Source organism: Lepisma saccharinum, chromosome 2 (genome assembly GCF_977018435.1).
Source record: "Lepisma saccharinum chromosome 2, izLepSacc3.1, whole genome shotgun sequence".
Lineage (NCBI taxonomy): Eukaryota > Metazoa > Arthropoda > Insecta > Zygentoma > Lepismatidae > Lepisma > Lepisma saccharinum.
Genome location: NC_139230.1, coordinates 153,794,277 through 153,815,618, shown reverse-complemented (window position 1 = coordinate 153,815,618; position 21,342 = coordinate 153,794,277). Strand labels below are relative to the sequence as shown.

Genomic DNA, 21,342 nt, shown 5'->3' with positions numbered 1-21,342 from the left:
CTAATATTTCCCTGAACGTTGTTGTAGAAGAAGAACCACCTTCGGAAAAGTCAAGAAGTTGAAAATATTCTGTTTTGAAATATTCCACAGTTCTATTTAAACAGGATTAGTATTTTTCACGTGTACCTGTAAACATGTGTGTGCTACTTCATACTGCACTTTTGTACCTGGAAGTTGTTATATATTTAAAAATAGTTAACTAACGTTTAATAAAATACGTGTATGTGTATAGTGTGAGTATGTTTGAAGATATTAAACTTCTAGAGAGTAGTATGGGAATAATTATTATAAATAGAATGTGATAATCAATATCTCAATGAAAGCTACACATATTATGTTATACGTATAATCAGAATATAGTGAATTATTTTTCCGTCAAATAAAGTTCTGTGAGCCCTGATGTGTGGTTGTGGTTGTCAGAGCTAGTAATTGTAATTGCAATTTTTCAAAGGTTAATTCAAGTGTGCTCATTCTTAGGTCCCTACTTTGGGGAGAGGGGGATCGGTATTTACCTTGCTTAGCTTTGGGCCCCTAAAATATCAGTAGAAATCGGCGCCTATGGATACAAGATAACCACATATGTAGCTACAGAAACCGATAATGTGATAAGATCGTTCTAGTAGAATTATGCCGCCCAGCTGCAGTGTTGTAATCTGTTATAGGCGACGACCCAACAATTAGTGGGGGATTAATTTCAGGCTATGGTTCTCGGGCTGTAATACGAAAACTGGAGCTAAGCTGAAAAGTTAAATGTAATTTTCTAATTCAGTGCCCCTGAATTAGAAAAGATTGGATAGACTTGTTTCCATAATATTTTGTGTGCTGAACGGTGTTATATGAAGAACGAACACAGCCTACGATCAATCAGTCACTCATTAACCAGATTCAATCCAGGTTTTATAGTACGGCCCAGTGGCGAAATGGATAACGCGTCTGACTTCGAATCAGAAGATCCCAGGTTCGAGTCCTGGCTGGGTCATTGACCTTTTTTTTTTTCGACCTCCCCGACTGAGCACAAGGTACCACGGGTTAGACCACAAATACGTTATGTGCATTCGTAGACGATCGTACTGTAATCGTTGGTTTGAGTTGGTGTTTTAAGTCCACTTTATGCACAGTAAGGCACGTATCCCTTCCGCCCCTTTGAAATCCATATGCTTACAAGAAGTGGCCTCCATCATGGCTGCTCAAAGCCACAATGGACATTTCCACTAATTATTTTAAATACCATTTTTGAAATATATACCATCGACCTATGTAATTTCCCACGTTCAAGTGTGTTCATTTTTTAGGTAAAATAATTAGTTTCCAATTTTCGAGCCGAACGTTGCGCGCAAAACACTCCTTTGCCATGTTCTGACGTCGTGGTTCGGCTGGTCCTGTCGTCTATACTTTGTTTTGGCTGCATTTGGTATTGGACATGTCTGTATTTGCTATGAGATAATTGATTGGAAAATATACGTAATTACTAGAACAGGAAGTGGTCGATACTACTAAGAAATTATTCTGTCAGTGCTTTACTGCAGTTTTCTCCGTCGAGTTAACATTACAAATAAGATTTTGCTGTTGCCTTGCGCCGAAACACGTTTCCATCTTGTGAGTTAGAAGAACCGAGCCACCCGAATTTTGCAGTTGTTCAGTGTTATTGATATCACAATTGAAAATAAAGAATTATAAGTGGTTCATTTTAACATTATGCACAAATACGAGTACCAGATACTCGAATAAGATATTCCTCAATGTACCCACGAATGATAAAATGCGATTTGCTTGGGTGCAATTTGCATGGCGAGGCCACATGAATGATAAGCTACAAGAACAATAATAATAATAATAATAATCCTTTGCACAACAGCCCTGAAGGGCCTTGGCTTACCTACCGACTGCCGGTCTCCCTCCCACGCTTTCCTTCGTCACCTCTAAGCGTGGAGATCTTTAACCAGGATTGGAATAGTCGGGGGGTCAGCCCGACGTATCCCCAGCCGTTATAGTAGGTTTCCGGGACCGGATTACGCTTACTCATTCGAAGCTCCCCAATTTCCTCACGATGGTGGGTTGCCACAAGAACAATGAACTTGGTCTATGAAAGTTATGTAAAAGTACAAATGACTAAAAACACTTTTCGATTAGATTAAAGTGTCTTGCATTACCATAGGCGTAGCCAGAAATTTTTGTACGACGTAGTGGGTTCAGGCTCTGGTAAAACTAAAAATAGTAGAAATAATAATTGTAATGATTGTCATTGTAGAACAATAAAATAAAGCAGTCAGGCACAGAGTGGTGCGGGGTTTCCACGATGGCGCAGTGGTAGCGTCGTTGCCTTGTAATCAAGGGGTCCTGGGTTCGATACCCGGTGGAGGCACATAGTGGTTCGGATCCAACATTAAACTAAATATGCTGACCAAGGCAGTAATTTATTTTATTAAAAACATAAACTAAAACGTAACGTTTCAACCTTCTAACAAGGTCTTCATCAGACTCTGTATTAAGTACAAAAGTAACAAGATACACAAAAAGGGCATTATATATACACAAACATTACTCCCTCCAGACTATTAGAAAGTTGTTAGGAACTTGCTAGAAGGTTGAAACGTTACGTTTTAGTTTATGTTTTTAATAAAATAAATTACTGCCTTGGTCAGCATATTTAGTTTTTCATAATCATGGAAACAAGGCTTAATGGTGTTACACTTTAAATTGTAGGTCCAGTACCGATTAGCCTTACTGTGCATAAAGTGGACTTAAAACAACAAATCAAAAATTTTATTACGTGCTTCCTTCGGGAGGCTGTTCTATTCGATCCACCAGATGAGCGAATATGCAGCGCAACGGTTTCTTATTTAATTTTATTTTTTCACATTTCAGTACAGTTATTATTGAAATGCATAGTACTATATTTTGTTATTTACATGCACACTCCATGGCTGCGGTGGCTCAGTCAGGTCGGCCTCGTGGGGGAGTGGTTAGCATATCGCGCTACGACGCCGGGGTTCCCGGGTTCGAATCCTGGCTCGGACATGGATGTTTGTGATTGTCTGTCCTGAAAAGTCCTGAAATTGAAATATGACTGAAATGATATGAGTGAATGAAGTGTGATGGGGGAAGCTTCCGCATAGGGGCTTTCCTTTTAAAAAATTAAAAAATCGGTAACGCGTCTGACTACCATGCTAAAGGTCCCGGGTTCGATCCCTGGCCGGTTCAAATCCGGGAACTTTTCTAACGTTGGAAGCGGCCCCGGCGCTGACATGACATGGGTACCTGGGGGGTGAAGGCGGTCAGGTGCGTGATGCTGATCACATCTACCCCCACTCACGACCGGATCAAGAAAGTGTGGGGGCGTTATCCCCACACCCCCTATACGCCTTCATGGCCTGGTGCTAAGCACAGGGGAGCACTTTGCCTTACATTCACACGCCTTATTAAAGAAAATAATTTAAATTAGGGGTAAATTTTGGTCATAAAGTTTATATTGAGCCACCTCTCACATAAACAAATCTCTTCTTTTGAATTTTGAAAATGTAGGTAAGATATGGTTCCTAGATTTTACACTTAACTTTTTCCACCTCGCGCATTTTTTACTTTGATTCTTCTGTTTGAATCATGAACGTCGGAAAGGGAGAGGGGGTCCAAACAGGTCGGTCGACCCCCTTAGAAATTGGCATTGATCATATTTCTATGTTCTACCATTTATTACAAGAAATAAATGATTCCACAGTTTTCAAAATTCCAAAAATTATAGTTTTAGGCGAGAGGTTACAACATAAAACTTATGAGTAAAATTTCCCCCTAAGTTTTACACCCCTTTCGCGATTGATATGCAAAAGTTAAGAACATTACAATTACTGTAAATTTCAGTACACTGAGTGAAATGTGAACAAAAAATATGTGAAATAAAATGTTTTTGAATTGTTTTATTTGCTTTATTTTACTTCGCTTTCTGTGCCACTTTTGGCTAGTTTGCGAAGATGGAGATGACATGAAATTGATGCATGGACACTCACAAATATCCACGCTCAGACCGGGATTCGAACCCGGGAACCCTAGCGAAATAGAGATTTTGCCCAAAACATTTATTTTTTTATTTATCTTAAGCGTTACGAAGATGGAACGAAAGTAGTCCACTTAATGATTTTTCGGTATCCTAGGAAAGTGTAAATTGGCATTTCACGAGGTTCACACTCTAGTTGTAACAATCCCAGTTTCTAATGCAGCATGAAAAAAAACTTTTCGTGTTTGAAACCTATCAAAACCATCCTGCTTGAAACAAGATGCTGGATTCCAGTTGTCTCATTTGGCTGTCCTTGTTATTGAGAGGGAGGAATGTAAGTCTTGGACGTACCGAAGGTGGTCAGTGATTTCTCCAAAGCACATATAACATAATTCTCCTGCAAGAGAATTGCACTTTTCTAAGTGAATTTCGTTGTTTCTAATACTTAAAAAAAAGTTATTTTCTTCCAACGTCATGTTTATTTTGCAAGGAAATTAAACTTTTCGAAACATTTGTCTTTTGTTATTTATATTATTGTGTTATATTTCAATATTTGTATCACTATTTTCGTCTCAAGAAAGACGATGAATTATGAAATTATAAATGGGAAACTATTTTAAACCTGTCACCCAACACTGAAATAAGTCACTAGAAACAACGCAGCTTACGGCAGTTCTCCCACGAATAAAAAAAATAATTAATGCCTTTATAAAACGAATCATATGTAGATTAACTCATAATCAAGAATAAAATTTAGGCAGTGCTTCCACTAAAAATGTTTACCTTGGGACCCCTTGATTACAAGGCGACGAAGCTTCCAGCGCCATCGAGGAAGCCGAGTGATGCAGTTAAAATCATATTTTAGGTCAGAGTGGATATGTCCATTCAGCAGTTTGAGACACGCCTGTAACAAAGTACACAATATTACAATCCTACTGATGCAATTGTTACTGAAGACTTAGAAGAGTATTCGTGGAACATGTCAGCGATTGAGTAAGAACATTTTGTGCAGCCACATTATTGTTATCCTGCACTTAAACTTCAGAGCGTTCAGCAACCTAACATCAATTACACAAAACAGGGAATACAATCACAAGGAAATTTGTCACGGACGTCAAATTGAAAGTAAATCACATGGAAAAAAAGTATGCATTTAAAAATTGAATCGACGAAAGAGATCTAGCAACGAAAGATGTAAATGAAAGCTTCCACTCTTAAGGTCCCAATAAGGCTACATTTACCGTACCTCCCCAGTGGCGCAATTGGTTAGCGCACGGTACTTATAAGACAGTAACCGAGAGATGCCGGGGTTGTGAGTTCGAGCCTCACCTGGGGAAGAGTTTTTTTCTTGTTCACCTCTACTACTTTTTTCATTGTCTACGTTATAAATTAAGCGTCGTGTAGATAATATTACCGTGCCGCCATACTGGACGAAAGCGGACGATTTTCATTCTTGGAAACTTCTATTTCATGTTGGAGTGTAACGAAGAGTTCTTTAAAACAGTGCTTTACCCATCCTTAACTCCTCTAAACTTATTCAGAAAGGTCCAATTTATGGTTATTTTGGCTCATAATTTACCTTACACCTCCCTAAATATGATCTTACATGCATCTTACATATGCAGGCACGTATACATACATTTTGAGAGGGGTCCTAAGCAAGTATCTCAGATGTAATAACAGTAACAAAACCTATAATTTATACATTAATAAGATTAATATGTTTATTAAAATACAATAAGGCATTAATTTATTATTATTATTATTACATGACCAGGTAAAGAGATTATATAGTTCTAGAGATAAAACAATACATATTCATTATCTACATTGTAACTAGTTAAGATCACTAAAATATGTATAATAACAGTTGTCCTTCTAAAGAAATTACTGTCATTTTTTGATGGGGGCATGTGTTGAACATCAAAAAGCTTGGAAGGTCCAGTTGATGAAAAGTAAAGTCCCTGATTAATGATTTATGCGTATTTTTATTAGCAGTGGTGTGCATAAATTTTCGCAGGCACTGCCAAAGTAAACCTGCACAATCACAGTTTAACCCCTATCTATGTGTAAGTTCTGCGAAATTAAATAATTTTCATATTATACAACAAAAAAATCTTTATTTAATTCTTGACTAGTTAAGTATTTCGGCTGGGTACGGATCAGTGGCGTAACGCAGTTCCCTGAGCCACCCTGCAAGTAAAATATTGGGGATCCCCTTAATGACCTAAAAAAAATAAGATGCTAGAGTGGGACGGATATCCAACAGTTAGTCCCCCTTCTTCCCAGTTGAACAAGAAATTAACTTTTACAAATACTCTGCCTTCCCAATTTTTGTTATCGTCTTATATATCACTGTAGTACCTTCTTGAAACTAAGTCAGGATGGTCTGAATCTCTGATAAATAACTGGAAGAAGAATCTGAAAAAAAATTATCTTCCTTCAACGCAACGGCAGAGCCAGGAAACTTTTTTTGGAAGAAGGAAAAGCTTCCCACTGCCAAATATTATGTTCATGATCATTTGTATTTTTTGCTTGAGACATTTTTTTAATGCGGTTACATATGATACACAGATATTAAAAATACTTTTGGGAGCAATTGTTAAGGGATAGTAAACACTCCTCTTTTGGACTTGGAGGTGTATAAACCTTCAGCCCCTGAGCCACCGCCTCTCTCAATGAAATGCAGTTTGGAAGGACTGAGCCTCCCCCCACCAAAAAAAAAGGTTGCCACAGGTTAGTGGATCTAAATATCAATAATCATAATTTTAACGCTGCTATTTCTTTTGGATAGACCATTGATCATATATTTCCTAAAGACTTTTCATGAAACAAGAACCTTTTTAATAATAGATCATCAGTGCTCAAATTTGCATTGTCTGCATTGTCTTAAGTTGTTCCACACAATGATCCTTCCTTCTATCCCCAAACTAGCACAAGATCACAATATTGTAACACATTGGAAAGGAAGAATTTATTGGACAGAAATGTCCACAAAATTTCAATGTGTAAGAAAAATGAACTTACAAAATACAGTGTATACCCTGCATGGCAGAGGAGGGGTCCTTTTTTGCTTTTTTCGGCGTTTTTTGGCTTATTGGTCCTTTTTTAGCCTTTTTTTTAGGTCTTAACGGCTTCTTTTTGCAACTTCACCTTCTTTCGACTACGTTTTTACTGCCCGTTCTCAATTCGAATCATCATCAGTTCATCGCCTCTTAAACATCCTTTCTGTATTTAAAAAAAAAATAAAAAAAGAAAGAAAGAACCATCCCTGAAACGAGAGAAAAACATTTTTGGACTGCAAGAAGATGCATTTCATTCATATAGTTTTTTCGCACTGTGTGTTCCATACCACCAGAATTTTTTATTTTTTTATTCATTAAATATGTAATTAAAACTGAAGTTATTAATTAATTTGGATCACATTCATACGTCCTTTTTCCGTTTTTAGGTCCTTTTTTATATATTTTAGGTCTTTTTATAGGTCTTTTTTTTGGAAATTTATAGGTCTTCAACTTCTGAGCCCTACTGATTACACATACACAAAACCTTGAGTCCTTCACACTCTGTCCAATAGATATGTCTGTATGCATTCAAAAGATGAGTGTTGCCTCTGAATATTCTTCTATGTTGTAAAATGAATGTTTAATTAGCATGGTTTTCATTTTATTTTTAAACCTTTCCACTTTTGGTTCGTGTTTTAAGTCTCTAAGCAACTTGTTATACAGGTCAACTGCTGAGTTTTTAGGTCCCTTCTTGTAGAGAGTAAGAGTCTTGTAAGAATCTTCATTCGAATTGTATCTTTATTTCTCGTGTTCAGGCTGTGGATATCTTCCTTGGTTTCAAAAGTACTAATATTTTGTTTGATGTATACTAGACATTCATAGATATACAAACATGGTCGGTAGTTACGGAAGAGATTTCTGCACGAATATTTTCCATTGACCTCTGCCACAATTCGAAGCGCTCTTTTTTGTAATTTAAACAGTACGGAGCTATGTGCCTTGTTTCCCCAGCTCATGATTCCATACCTTATTACTGATTCAAAGTTTGCTACATAGAGACTTCTGACAGACCAAACGCTCGTAATATTTACCATTACACGCAATGCAAAGCAGACTTTACTTAATTTTTGTTGGAGCATGTCGATGTGGTTTGAGAATTTCAAGTGTTCATCTAAAACAATACCCAAAAATTTAGTTTCTTTTGCAAGCATCAAGTCTGTATTTTGGGACTTAACATTAATATTTAACTGTTTCTTTGTTTGAGAGCTGTAAAATTTATGTGATTTGTTTTGCTTGGGTTTAGAATTAAATTATTTCCTTGAAACCAGCTATCAAGCTTTAGCAATGTGTCGTTTACTTTATGTTTTAAGGCATGCTCACAGTGATGTGTAAATATAATGTTTGTGTCATCTGCATACAGTATAGCCTGTGCCTCATCCAAAAGTTTTGGCATTTCGTTTACATAGAGCAGGAATAGAAAAGGTCCAAGTATACTGCCTTGGGGAACTCCACAATATATTTTTTGAACTGGAGATTGATTATATATTGTACTTCCATCAGCATTTAATTAACATACTTCTACAAATTGTTTTCTTTCATGAATATATAATTTAAACCATTTATTTGCTAGTCCTCGTATGCCATAATTTTCTAGTTTATTTAGGAGCATTTCGTGATTGACTGAGTCAAAGGCTTTTGTCAGGTCACAGAAAATCCCAAGTGTGTGTTTGCAGTTACCAAGTGATTCACCCACTTGTTCAATGAGATCGATCAGGGCTGAATTTTGCATTCTTGCTTTGTGAAACCGTGTTGTGTCTTGCTTAGTACTGAATACTTTTCACAGAATTTTTCAACTTTTATTAACATTACACGTTCAAAAATTTTTGAGAACACAGAAAGTTGTGACATAGGTCTGTAATTGGCTACATCTTTTGGATCATTTTTCTTGTATATTGGCTTTACAATTGCTATTTTTAGTCTGTCAGGAAACATACCTGTTTCAAATAAATGATTTATGATGTGTAGGAGAGGTTTACAAAGCTGTTTGTAGCAACCTTTAATCACAAAATCTGGTATTTCATTAAATCCAAATGAGTGCTTGTTTTTTAATGACCCGAATATTTCCCTTAATTCTAGTTCAGAAATGGGTGATATGAAGATTGATTTTTCATTTTTCAGGGCTGTTAAAGTGTTTTCGCCTGTCTAAGTCATCTTTTTATTTTTATTTTGGCCAGCACATGGTACTGAGTTTATAAAAAAGGTGTTGAATACATCATATGGATTAGTTAATTCTTTGCCTTTTACATTTAATGTTATGTTTTCCTTGTGTTTGAGTGTGGACATGTTACACTTCGGATTATATCCCACATAGCTTTGCATTTGTTATATGATGTTTGTATGCTTATGCCATTATGTCTGATTTTTGCCTGTTTTAATACTAATTGATATGTTTTTTTATACTTTTTGTAGTAGGCTATAAAATTTGGGTCATTATTTACTTTACTTTCTGCATGAAGTAATTTTATTTTTCTGCTAGATATTTTTATTCCATTTGTTATCCAGAATTTTTCTTTATTTCTCATATTTACTTGTTTTACAGGAAAGCATTCATTGTGTAGTAGGCAAATTTTATTTATGAGGACATTGAATTTCTTATTTGTGCAGGGTAGTTGATAAATTGCATCCCACTTTTCTTCCCCTAGTTTCTGCATGAATATATAAATTGTCTTCTCTGTGTATAGTCATTTTTGCATTTTATTTGTTGCTTTTGACTCAATTATTTTTTTGTTTCTACACTCTAGTGAAATAAATTGTGCTTCATGATCGGAATAATGTACAATTACATTTTTACACTGGTACTTTTTAGCTTCTCTGCGGATGATCATGTGGTCTATCAATGAAACTGAGTTTGGTGTTATTCGTGTAGGTGAGTTGATAACTTGTTTGAGGCCATATGTGTTTAGTGTCTTCACAAAGTGTGTGTACCTTACGCTCAGTGTCTTTTAGGAAGTCACTGTTCAAATCCCCACATATTATAATTTCTGATTCTTGTATTTTTAGTTCATCCAAAAGCATTGTGAGTTTTTGTATAAAAGTTGTATAGTCTCCATCTGGTGTTCTATAGCAACAGATAACCAACATTTTGAGGTCAAGGAGATATATGACGCTGAATTCAAAGTGTTTTTCGATTGCTTGTACTCTTTTTTAGGATAATTTCTTTCACTCTTACACATTGTTTAACAAATATGCTGGTACCTCCGCGCCTAATCATTGATCTACTGGAGAAGCTTATTAATTGATAATTGTAAATTTGTGTAAATTTGATTTCATCTTTTGAGAGCCAATGCTCCGTAATGCATAGAACGTGAACCATTTCGGTTTAGCCCGACCCTGTGGCCGAGTGGTTAGCACAGCGCTGCGACGCCAAGGGTCCCGGGTTCGAATCCCGGTCGGGCTTGGTTGTTTGTGAATGTCCATTCATCAATTTCATCATTTCATCACTCATCCTCATCTTCGCAAATTATCCAAGAGACGCAAAGTAAAATAAACTAAATCAATCAATCAATCAATCATTTCGGTTTCTTCTTTTATGAGAAGATTCAAATTTAGCGTTTTACCTGATATACCCTGAACATTTAAATGATGTACATTTACACATTTCTATAATTATTGTCCTTTACATAGTAACTATCTCTTATCAATTGGTGGATTTTTCTTCTTATTTACATCACTTATATTATTTACCATAATTTGTGTCCCGGGTTCGATACCCGGTGGAGGCACATAGTGGTTCGGATCCCACTATAAACTGTAGGTCCAGTCCCGATTAGCCTTACTGTGCATAAAGTGGACTTAAAACACCAAATGAACCAAATCAACCATTATTTACCATAAAAAATCATCACTGTACTTTTTGGGCATACATTTCTTCCTGATTGCTACTCGGAGAGTTTTTCCCATTGGATTTTCACTGTACACTGCACACTGCACATCACAAATTTCATTACCTGTTCTTCCATTATGTTTATTCTTCTGCGTAGCACTACTTTGGATGCAATAATAAATAATAATAATAATGTTTAAATTAAAGTATTTATAATTATATTTAATTAAATTCTATTAATTAAAATATTCAAATTAGTTATTATATTTTTATTACATGAATAGGTAAATAGACGGCATAAAGATAGTGATATAAAAGCACGTATAGTCAAGGTCGGCAAGATTTTTAAAAAGAAAGGAAATGAATGTCAAATTGACATAGAATTGAATATTTATTGAATATCAAAATAGGATATTAGATCCAGTTGACGAAAAGTAAAGTTCCTGGTAATATTTGATGCATATTATTTTAAGTAGTAATAAATCTTGCATGAATCTTCTTTTGTACTCTCATTCAAAGTCGTATAATTCTTGCCTTCCAATAAGTTCAGCGGATATAAATAATCCTCGATTAAATAACAAGTACATTTTCATTAATTAATTATAGTTATTTTATTATTTAATAATTTTCATTATTTAATTTTTGAACTTAGTATGTCTTTCAGGGGGTCAGGACCCCTGACCTCCCCTAAATACTTCCTTGGCTATTACATTATCATTTTGTTAATTTTCTGGTTCATATACACTTCAAATTGACATTTTTTTCTGTCACACTCTTTATGCGCCACAAATCTCCCTTGTTAGAATATAATTTCAGAAAGTGTAAGTTCTTGAAAACTTCATTATACATGTATTTACAAAACAGTAAATATGTAGCTTCATTTGTTGCAGAAGTATGACTTTTTTCATTTTTCTTTCTGGACTGACAAGGGTAATAAATGAACGAAGTAAAACGAAATACTAAACCAGATAGTTTTTTTTTTCTCATGATACATATAGGACATAGAAAACTGATAAATTCGTACTTAAATCGTAATTGTCAGAGTATTTTGCATTCTATGTCAATAATCTCTCTCTCTCTCTCTCTCTCTCTCTCTCTCTCTCTCTCTCTCTCTCTCCCCTTCTCTCTCTCGAGCACACAAACGCACACTATGCTGGTATAGTAGTGGCGGCCATTGGGTTCTAAAACCGGGGGGGGGGGAGACAGTATATTTCCCTTTGTAGATAAGGTTTAGCATAGTGCGGGGGTCAAGAGTGGTGAAAAGCGGGGGGCAATTGCCCCCACGCCCACCTAATCTCCGCCTCTGGGGTATAATATTATATATACAGTGGGACTATGTAACTTTGTAAGTGGATAATGTTCTGAAGCTCATACATGATCTTTCAACACCACTGAATTAAAACACATGGGGCCAGTTGGAAGGTGGTATTTCTTGTTGAAAGTATTTTTCGGTTTCAGCATGCGTTGTCAAGTTGATAGCATTACCGAACAAAAATCATTACTAAAATACAGAAAAATCTATATTGAATTCATTCTCTTGATCACTTCCTAAACAAAATGAATTATGAAATCATGTACACAGTAACAGGCCTCAGAGATATTGTAGTGTCTATCGCTATCGCCTTTTATTCAATAGGTCCCAGACTACATTTCTAGTGGGAGTGTGAAATCTCACTTTAACCTGTATTTCCAGTCACTGTAGCTTCTCTCATTGTAAAGTGGCCTTGAACTTGAACTATAATATACACATAATATACTAATATACACATAATATACTAATATGTACGTACATGTAAGTAACTGTAAAAGTAACTTGCAGTTACTTTTGAAGCACAAGTAACTAACTGTAACTGAGTTAGGGGAAGGATCCCTAGCCCCGGACGGCACTCAGCCGCGGACACCACGTAGTTCTACCTATTCGCGACAGATAGCAGAAGCTGTCTGTTATCTGTAGTAGCGACTAACAGCGTACACGCCATAGTAAGAAGCATGTGGCTTTCACTCCGAGTGGAGCGTTGCAATAAGTAGGAGTGTGCTTTTTTGCCGAAAGTGGAAAATTTGTTGTGGCGGGCAACGAATTGTCATTGTTCGTAGTGAACTTACTGGTAAGTAATTTACGTTATCATTATGGTAAATAGTAAGGTAGGGATGTGTTGTGTGTTGATGTATGCTGCAAAGGTGAAATTTATTCCTATGGAAACAGTTAGTAGCATTGTTTGTGGGCACATACGTCGCCCCTAGCCCCGGACACACGTTTGGCACCTAGCCCGGGACAGCACTGAATGTTCTTAGAATGGCATTATAGTGTCCTATGTAGGCCTAATTGTTATTGTTTATATAAAACCAAATGAGCATACGAACAAATCGTAAAATAGTTTTAAATTATTTGCAGGTACGATGCCACGAACTACAAATAGAGGTACCTGGGGCGAGGAGGCTATGAAGAAAGCGCTTGATGAGATAATGAGTGGAAAATTAGGAATCAGAAAAGCAGCTGTTAGGTTCGGTATTCCCAGAAGTTCACTGCATGATAGGGTTACATTGGTACGAAGTGGATCAGAAGTCCGCCTTCAACCCAAGTTGGGACGTTTTCAACAGACATTCGAGGGGATTGAAGATCAACTTGTTCGATATGTGGTAGAGCTGGAGAATCGTTTGATGCCTTTAACAAGAAAATAATTTCTTAGGCTTGCATATGACCTAGCGGTGGAACTCAAAATTGAGCACAGATTTAACAAAGATCAGAGGACTGCAGGAAAGCATTTCTACAGGAATTTCATGAAACGACACCCAGAACTTGCATTAAGAGTCCCACAATCCACGAGTCTGATGCGTTGTGTGGGCTTTAATAAACCACAGGTCGATCTATTTTATCAGAAGTTGGAAGGCCTAATGACACAACACAATTGTCCTGCATCTCGCATCTACAATGCGGATGAAACTGGTGTCTCCTGTGTGCACACTAATCAAAAGGTTTTGTCAAGCACAGGGAAACGGCAAGTGGGAAAGCTGACTACAGCAGAAAGGGGTAAGAACATTACCATCGTGTTCGCCATGAACCCTACGGGACACTTCATCCCTCCTGCGTTCGTATTCCCCCGCAAGAAAATGAATCCCAGATTAATGTTCGGAGCCCCTGCGGAAAGTGTTGGTTTTGCTCAAGAGAATGGATGGATGAATGGCGGTACATTCTTACTTTGGCTTAAGCATTTCACAAAGCATGTGCGGCCAACAAAGGATGATCCTGTCCTACTTATTGTAGATGGCCATGGTAGTCACAAGGAACTGGAAGTCCTCTTGTTCGCCAGAGAACATCACATACACATGCTCAGCATCCCTCCACACACGTCTCATAAGCTTCAGCCGCTGGACCGTACGCTGATGAAACCATTCAAAGATGCGGTGTCTCAAGAAATGGCTCTCTGGATGAGAAAAATGCAGGCCAGAGAATTATTGAAAGTGATATGGCAGGGATTGTGTCAGCTGCATTCACCAAGGTTGCTCGCCTTGATATAGCGAAGAATGGATATCTCTGCACTGGCATTTACCCATTCAATCCCAACATTTTTTCCGACCTCGATTTCTTGCCAAGTCAGATGACAAACATTGGAGAAACCGCTGAAACTAACACTGCTGATGACCGTTTTGACCAAGCCTGTAGGCCTATCAGTCAGACTCAGCCTACCTCCCAAGCTTCCACCTCTGGTGTTCAGACTACCTCCCAAGCTTCCACCTCTGGTGTTCAGACTATCTCCCAAGCTTCCACCTCTGGTGTTCAGACTATCTCCCAAGCTTCCACCTCTGGTGTTCAGACTACCTCCCAAGCTTCCACCTCTGGTGTTCAGACTATCTCCCAAGCTTCCACCTCTGGTGTTCAGACTACCTCCCAAGCTTCCACCTCTGGTGTTCAGCCTGCAGCAGGACGGGATGTGAGGCAAGGCGAATCAACTAAGAATGTTTCGTCTATTCTTCAGAAACTTTCACCACTTCCAGATGCATCGATGCGAAGACTTGTTTCGACAAAACGTAAATCCCAGAGAAGTGAAGTGCTTACTTCCACTCCATATAAAAATCAACTTTTGGACAAACAAAACACGCGCAGGAAACAAAATACTGCGCTAAATTATAAGGGACGAAGTTTAGATTACGAGGAGCGCACAAGTATGGAACAGGCAACTTCAGGCTGTAGGACCACGTGTTTAATCTGTGGAGAGGAATTCGAAGAAGATTGGATTCAGTGTGCCACCTGCAAGGGCTGGGCTCATGAGGCATGTGCAGAAATTGATCCCAGCAACCCCTACTACTATTGTGACGTATGTATTCAGACATGAGGATAGCAACAAACAAACAAACAAACAAACAAACAAACAAACAAACAAACTGTCCGGGGCTACCTCCCCAGTTTCGTATTCGAGACATTACCTAACATCCAATTTCATGTGTGTTGTACCTCTCTGTTCATAGTTTCTGGGTGCACAAGGTAGTTTAACTTTGTGGTATACTATTGTCCTTCACTATGTCGTTTATCATCTATTAAAATTTAATGGTTTTCCAGACCAGCTGTTTTTTTCATTAGTGTCCGGGGCTTGGGACCCTTCCCCTACTTTTTAAAATGAGTAATTGTAACTGTAACTAGTTACCTTTTAAAAAGTAACTTTCCGAACACTGGTGTGAAGTTACATTTTAAATATCACGTGTAAAATTAATACTAGCTGTGAAAGGTCATGAATTACAAAGTTTGATGTTTATTGTGTAGCAATAAGGAATAGACTGATTGAGCAACTGAATCTTTCTACTGGATTCATAACTGTAGACAATTAACATGCTACACTACGTTTACAACAAACTGAGTAGCTATACAGGTATGAGATGAGGGACATTTTCCTATCGCTATTGCGTAGCAAGGGGACTCGCATAATAAGTTACCTGCGGTCGTCTGGCTGAGACAATATGCCACTGCTTATTATCGCAGATGTTGTCATATGTTGTTACTGGGAACCAGATTTCTGTTTCGTAAATCTCTTTTTTTATTATTATTATTAGCGACACTATCTGTGGAATTTCTGCAATTATATAAAATGTCAGGAGCACATTGCGGGGCCCCTACAAATCTGCCATCTCATTGCGGGGGTTGCGGGGGCAGCTGGTACGCCACTGGTCCGGACATACATACGTACATCCTTGGCAAGATGGAAAACTTGCAAAAACACCTAGTTTAAAACTTTACATTACATACACATTTTAATGACTTCGAAAACGAAGGAGACGTCTGTAGGATTCACAGATGGGACAAAAAGTCTCTTCTTTGGTAATCTTAGTGAAAGGTAATACAGCGTGTACACGTAATTTTCGAAAAAAAAAAAAAATAATAAACTGCTTTCTTATACAAAGGAGAGTATTGGGGCACGGGCATCGCCAGAAATTTTCGTTAGGGGCTAAGGCCTCTCATAAAATTTGTACTGATTTGAGTTGAGTTGGTGTTTTAAGTCCACTTTAATGCACAGTATGGCTAATTGGGACTGGACCTACAGTTTAAAGTGGGATCCGATACCACAGGGTATCGAACCCGGGACCCCTTGATTACAAGTCAATGATGCTACCACATAGTCATTTGGGAGGCCCCAATTTTGTACTGGAAATAATAACAATAATAATTGTTATAATAAAATAATAACTTTTGAAATCTAATAAAAGTTATACCCTTTTATTTTCAATTACTATTGTCATTATAGTTCATTATCATCATCATCATTGCACATCGCTCTGCGACGCCAGGAGTCCCGGGGTCGAATCCCAGCCTGGGCATGGATGTTTGCGAGCGTCCATTCATCAACTTCACCATGTCATCACTCATCCCCATCTTCGCAAATTAGCCAAAAGTGGCACAATAAACGAAGTAAAATAAATCAAGTTAGTCAATCAATCAATGTGTCCAGAGCCTGAAGATGTCATGGATGAAACAGAATGAGAGGAGAGGTTTCAGGGGTTCGGTCTCCAGGAACTCTTGTTCAAGTTTGCCCATGAAGAGTTTGGCATTCTAGTGGATATGGCTGTGCCATGGAAGCAGTGACGTTGCGTGGAGCCAGCCTAAAATCAGAGAAAATGTACACCCCCTCCCCCAGACCAAGACGGCTACAAACACACGGATATATCTAATATTGATCATCATCGCAGAGAAGAGAACAGTGAACCTAAGTGACATTGGTTTATCGAGCATACAAAAAGGCGAAATTTTAGCCAAGAATCGAAGCTAAGATTCCTTTGTTTTTTCTTCGAGTGCCTTTGCCAAATGTCGAAGAAAAGCAACATAAAAGTACGAATATAACAGCGCACGTTTCATCGAGGATACGAACCTTGGACCTTGTATTTGTAGCACATTGTGATAGACACTCCGCCAGAGTGCTTAGCGAAAATACATTTACAAAATACAGGCCAATTTTAATTTAGAGCGAATTATCATGACAGCTTAACCCCCCCCCCCCACCCACCCCGTTCTGTCGCCCGTGAAGACTCCCTCAAAAACAACGAAAAATTATTGCTGCAATGACATCTCGTGACATCGACGGAGGAAAATTCTTTCTTGACATGAAGTAATCAACACGTTGCAAATTAAACAGCAGATATCTCACATACGATATTAGCCGGGGAACTGAGTAAACTGTCGACAGAGCATTCTTTCAACTCAGGCTATCGGCTTCAAGGATACAAAAGAACATGTAATTTTATGTCTGTTCAGAACGATATTTCTTTGCGAGACAACATTTGGAATCTACATTGGAATGTAGTTTTCATTTTTATATCATTTAATGTTAGGTGCATATGCATATAGTTAAACACTACAAATTGTTAATTATTTTATTATATACACAATTGTATATTATTTTTTTAAAATTGTTATACTGATAACAATATCATTATGGGAGAAAGAGTCAATAATTGACAACGAGATTTCGGATTCTTAGAATATTATTTTACGTATTCCAATTATCATGGACAATATCAGCAAGTTGTGCATTTTACAATTAATCTTTATTAATGACGTTATTTTATCAGTATTATACCAACAGAATGACAATTGATCAGCACATTATTCTTGAGTAATATTTAAAGTATTTAATTTAATTCAATTGTTACTTATAATTATTTTCAGTCGATTTAAGCACTCATATATTTTCAGAAATCAATTATAATTTAAATTTTGCAGTAGCATACACACATAAATTCTCAAGAGTATTTACAATAATACATTCATTCCATATGTAAGGTTCAAATTGATTTTAAGTAATTATAAATATTTATATTAATTTTTCTTTCTTCTCAAGATTATAATTATATTTGGTGTGTAAAGAATGGCATAAATTAGAACTTGGGTAATTTATAGTAAGAGTAAATGTTATGACTGAATCGGTACTCCTTTCCAAATTCCTTTTTCATCAAATATAACAACCTTCAACTAAAAGAATTTCGTACTTGTAATATTTACAATAACTACTTATCTACGAATAAGGGTAAATTAAGGGCCCCCTTGTCTCAACAAAACCTTTACACATACCGACACATATAAAGTTCTCTCACATACAACATTACACTAACGATCAGGAGGAAATGCCTGTTCGGTATATAATGCAAATTTCCTTTCCAAAACCTACCTGAACCGCCTCACAGATAGTTAAAATTGAAACGGTGTAGTAAACATTTTAACAATATTATTAAACCATGTTAAAAGTCCTCAGTTCAGCTTTTTCAGAGATGTCAACATCCAGAGATGATCACCAGCTAAACCTTGGAGAAATAACTAATAAACTAAGGTTACACATGAAGGACGCAGAGAATTTAGTTGAACTACGAACTCTTTTAAGAATTTCTAAAATTTTATTTATTTTTTAACTTATTCGACACGTGGAAACATCAATTTCGATTAGAACTTTCATCAATATTAATTATGCAATACAGCGAAGTCAGTTTATAAGCACCAAAACGTCTAAGACGGATCTCTATCATTATATTCTAATTAACTCCTACTAAAGTCAAGTGGTAGCGAGACCTAATATTCAACGCTGATACATACATACATCGATTTGAAGAAACATTTATATATAACTATATACTTCCCATCCATAATTCGACGATATGCAATTCTCTACCGTACGTTTTTCATCCATGACGATATTCAAAGCTGCAAAGTTAATGCATGAAGTGTGAAAAAATATTTCACGCAGACAAGGAACTAATACATATATTATATACGTTGTCTGCTTCAAGACGAGTGATATTCATTGATATAGGAAGAAACTATCGAGTGCTGTTAACGAGAGTCACGCAAGAGCTCAACATTTAATTTTTATAGAGTAAAATCGCAAGATTTAGATATTTTCCTCTTATTTTTTTAAAAATTTTGCTTTTTTAATAAGTATAGCGAAATTTATTTGTTTTTCTAACTGTAAAAATTTTTGCAAAATATCCCAGTGTCAATTCGGTCCATTTATCCGAACCAAAGATACTGTATTTGCATATTTTCATATTACCATATGTACTAATTATTTTTTTACACTGTATGTGCTCGAAACTAATCAGTAACATAATGGCGGTATAAGAAATATACAAATAGAGAGATATATTTTAGCAATATTTAACAAATACTTACTGCTTTCATGTTCTCAAAGTATATTTATTTGTAACTAGATGGCAGTGGTGATATATAAAGCACTGTGCAGGAAGTATCTTCGGGAACCTAACTTGCGTGACATGTAAGAATTTTCATGTAACCTAGATTTACTCAGACAAATCTATATTATTGTCACGAGAATTCTTGCATTCCAACATTCCCGAGTGTGCGTGTGTGGAGATCGATGTATTTATGGGTGTGTGTGAACATTGAGGCATTGACCTGTTAAGAATGTCACGCCCACAAGGTCATGTAACCCCTGCTGACTGCTTGCCTAAGAGTATAAATAGAAGGTTGCTGTCTATTATTCTCACTTTTGCTAGATTGGCAAGGGAACCGCACTTGTGGGCGATAGAACCCGAACAGACTTCACCAGAGCATCGGAGACTCAAAGTAGGTGATTTGGTGAATGAATTTAAGTAAGGTCATAGGTTTTCGTAGTGTTTTTTTTTAACGTACACATTATATGCAATGTGTTAAGAGATTTTTTAAATGTTTATGTTAACAGATTTATATGTTAACAGATTTTTATGTTAACAGTTAAGAGATGTTTATGTTAATAGATTTTTATGTTTATAAATTTTTATGTTAACAGTGAATGAGTTATGCAGAGTTTTCTTCATAAAACAAGAGTTTCCCGATTAGTAAATTGAGGTTATAAATATAAAGGTTTGATATCTTAAATTATTATTTGAGAATTGTAGGTTGTGAGAAGATGTTTGTTAATAATTAATTACCTAAAATTATATAGTTTTTGAGAAGAAACATATATTATTGCAGTGTATAGTATATTTTTATAATTTTTATGTTTTTCTACAGATTTTTTAATAATATAAATTTATAATTATTTTAATTAAATATATTAACCTAAAAACATTTTATATATATAAAACCTAATTATAAAAATGAATAACAAACAAATTAAACCAAAAAAAAAATATATCATGTTGTATATGATACAACAAATATAAATAATAAAGCATTAGATATTCCAAATTTTCTAGCTAATTTTAAATCCAAAATTAAAAATGAAATCTGTAAAAAATTACAGAATGTTCCCTTAAAATATATTTTATTTTATCATCAATGTATAGAAATCCTCGTAATGAAGAAGAAGAATATTTTCATCCTACCCGTGTGTTAATTTTACACTATAATGACATTCTTTGATTAGATGTATTTATGATAGAATTTGTGAAGAACTTAAATTAAAACAACAAGAGTTCGAAGGGAGAGGTTCGGGTTTGTCACTTTGTAACACAAACCATAAACTTGAATTAAAAATAGCAAGATATTCCCCATTTGGTGGATCTAGTTATATTAAATTGCCTGAACAGATTGAAAACAAAAAAGCTGTATTGAATATTCAAAATAATGATGATAAATGTTTTCTCTGGAGCATCGTAGCATATTTTCCAGTTAAAAAAAAATACCGTGTCTCGCAATACAGAAATTATGAAACAAAATTTAAAAAATCCATGTCAGGAATAAAATATCCAGTAGACATCTCAGCTATCGAGCAATTTGAAAAACAACATAAACAGTATAATAATCAATCGATAGCTGTGCATGTTTATGGTTATAATGAAAATCATAATATTTATGTACTCAGACACCATCCACCAGCAGATGGTGCACATATTATAAGTTTATTATATGTTACAGAGAGAAACAAAAACACTATTGTCTCATACAGGATCTCCTAAAATTGGTACATAAACAAATAACACTACAATGTCATAAAATTACTATATGTGATAGATGCCTGTCAATATTTTATGGAAGGGTAACGAATTATGCG

At 36.1% G+C, this 21,342-nt stretch overlaps 1 protein-coding gene and 2 non-coding genes across 3 annotated transcripts; all 3 read left to right on the top strand.

The window, feature by feature from the left end:
* The first annotated feature begins 906 nt into the window (after window positions 1-906).
* On the top strand, window positions 907-979 carry TRNAR-UCG (transfer RNA arginine (anticodon UCG)). The gene has a single exon. It is a non-coding gene; the product is annotated as a tRNA-Arg (tRNA).
* Window positions 980-5,235: 4,256 nt separating this feature from the next.
* On the top strand, window positions 5,236-5,325 carry TRNAI-UAU (transfer RNA isoleucine (anticodon UAU)). The gene is given in 2 exon segments: window positions 5,236-5,273; window positions 5,290-5,325. It is a non-coding gene; the product is annotated as a tRNA-Ile (tRNA).
* An 8,443-nt stretch (window positions 5,326-13,768) lies between these two features.
* Window positions 13,769-14,392, top strand: LOC145983714 (uncharacterized). The gene has a single exon (XM_083116766.1). The coding sequence runs from the start codon at window positions 13,769-13,771 to the stop codon at window positions 14,390-14,392; it is 624 nt and encodes a 207-aa protein (XP_082972892.1).
* Window positions 14,393-21,342: the final 6,950 nt, after the last annotated feature.

Excerpts from the sequence above, each read along its gene's own strand:
- LOC145983714 (XM_083116766.1), top strand. The coding sequence starts at position 13,769 with ATGACACAACACAATTGTCCTGCATCTCGCATCTACAATGCGGATGAA.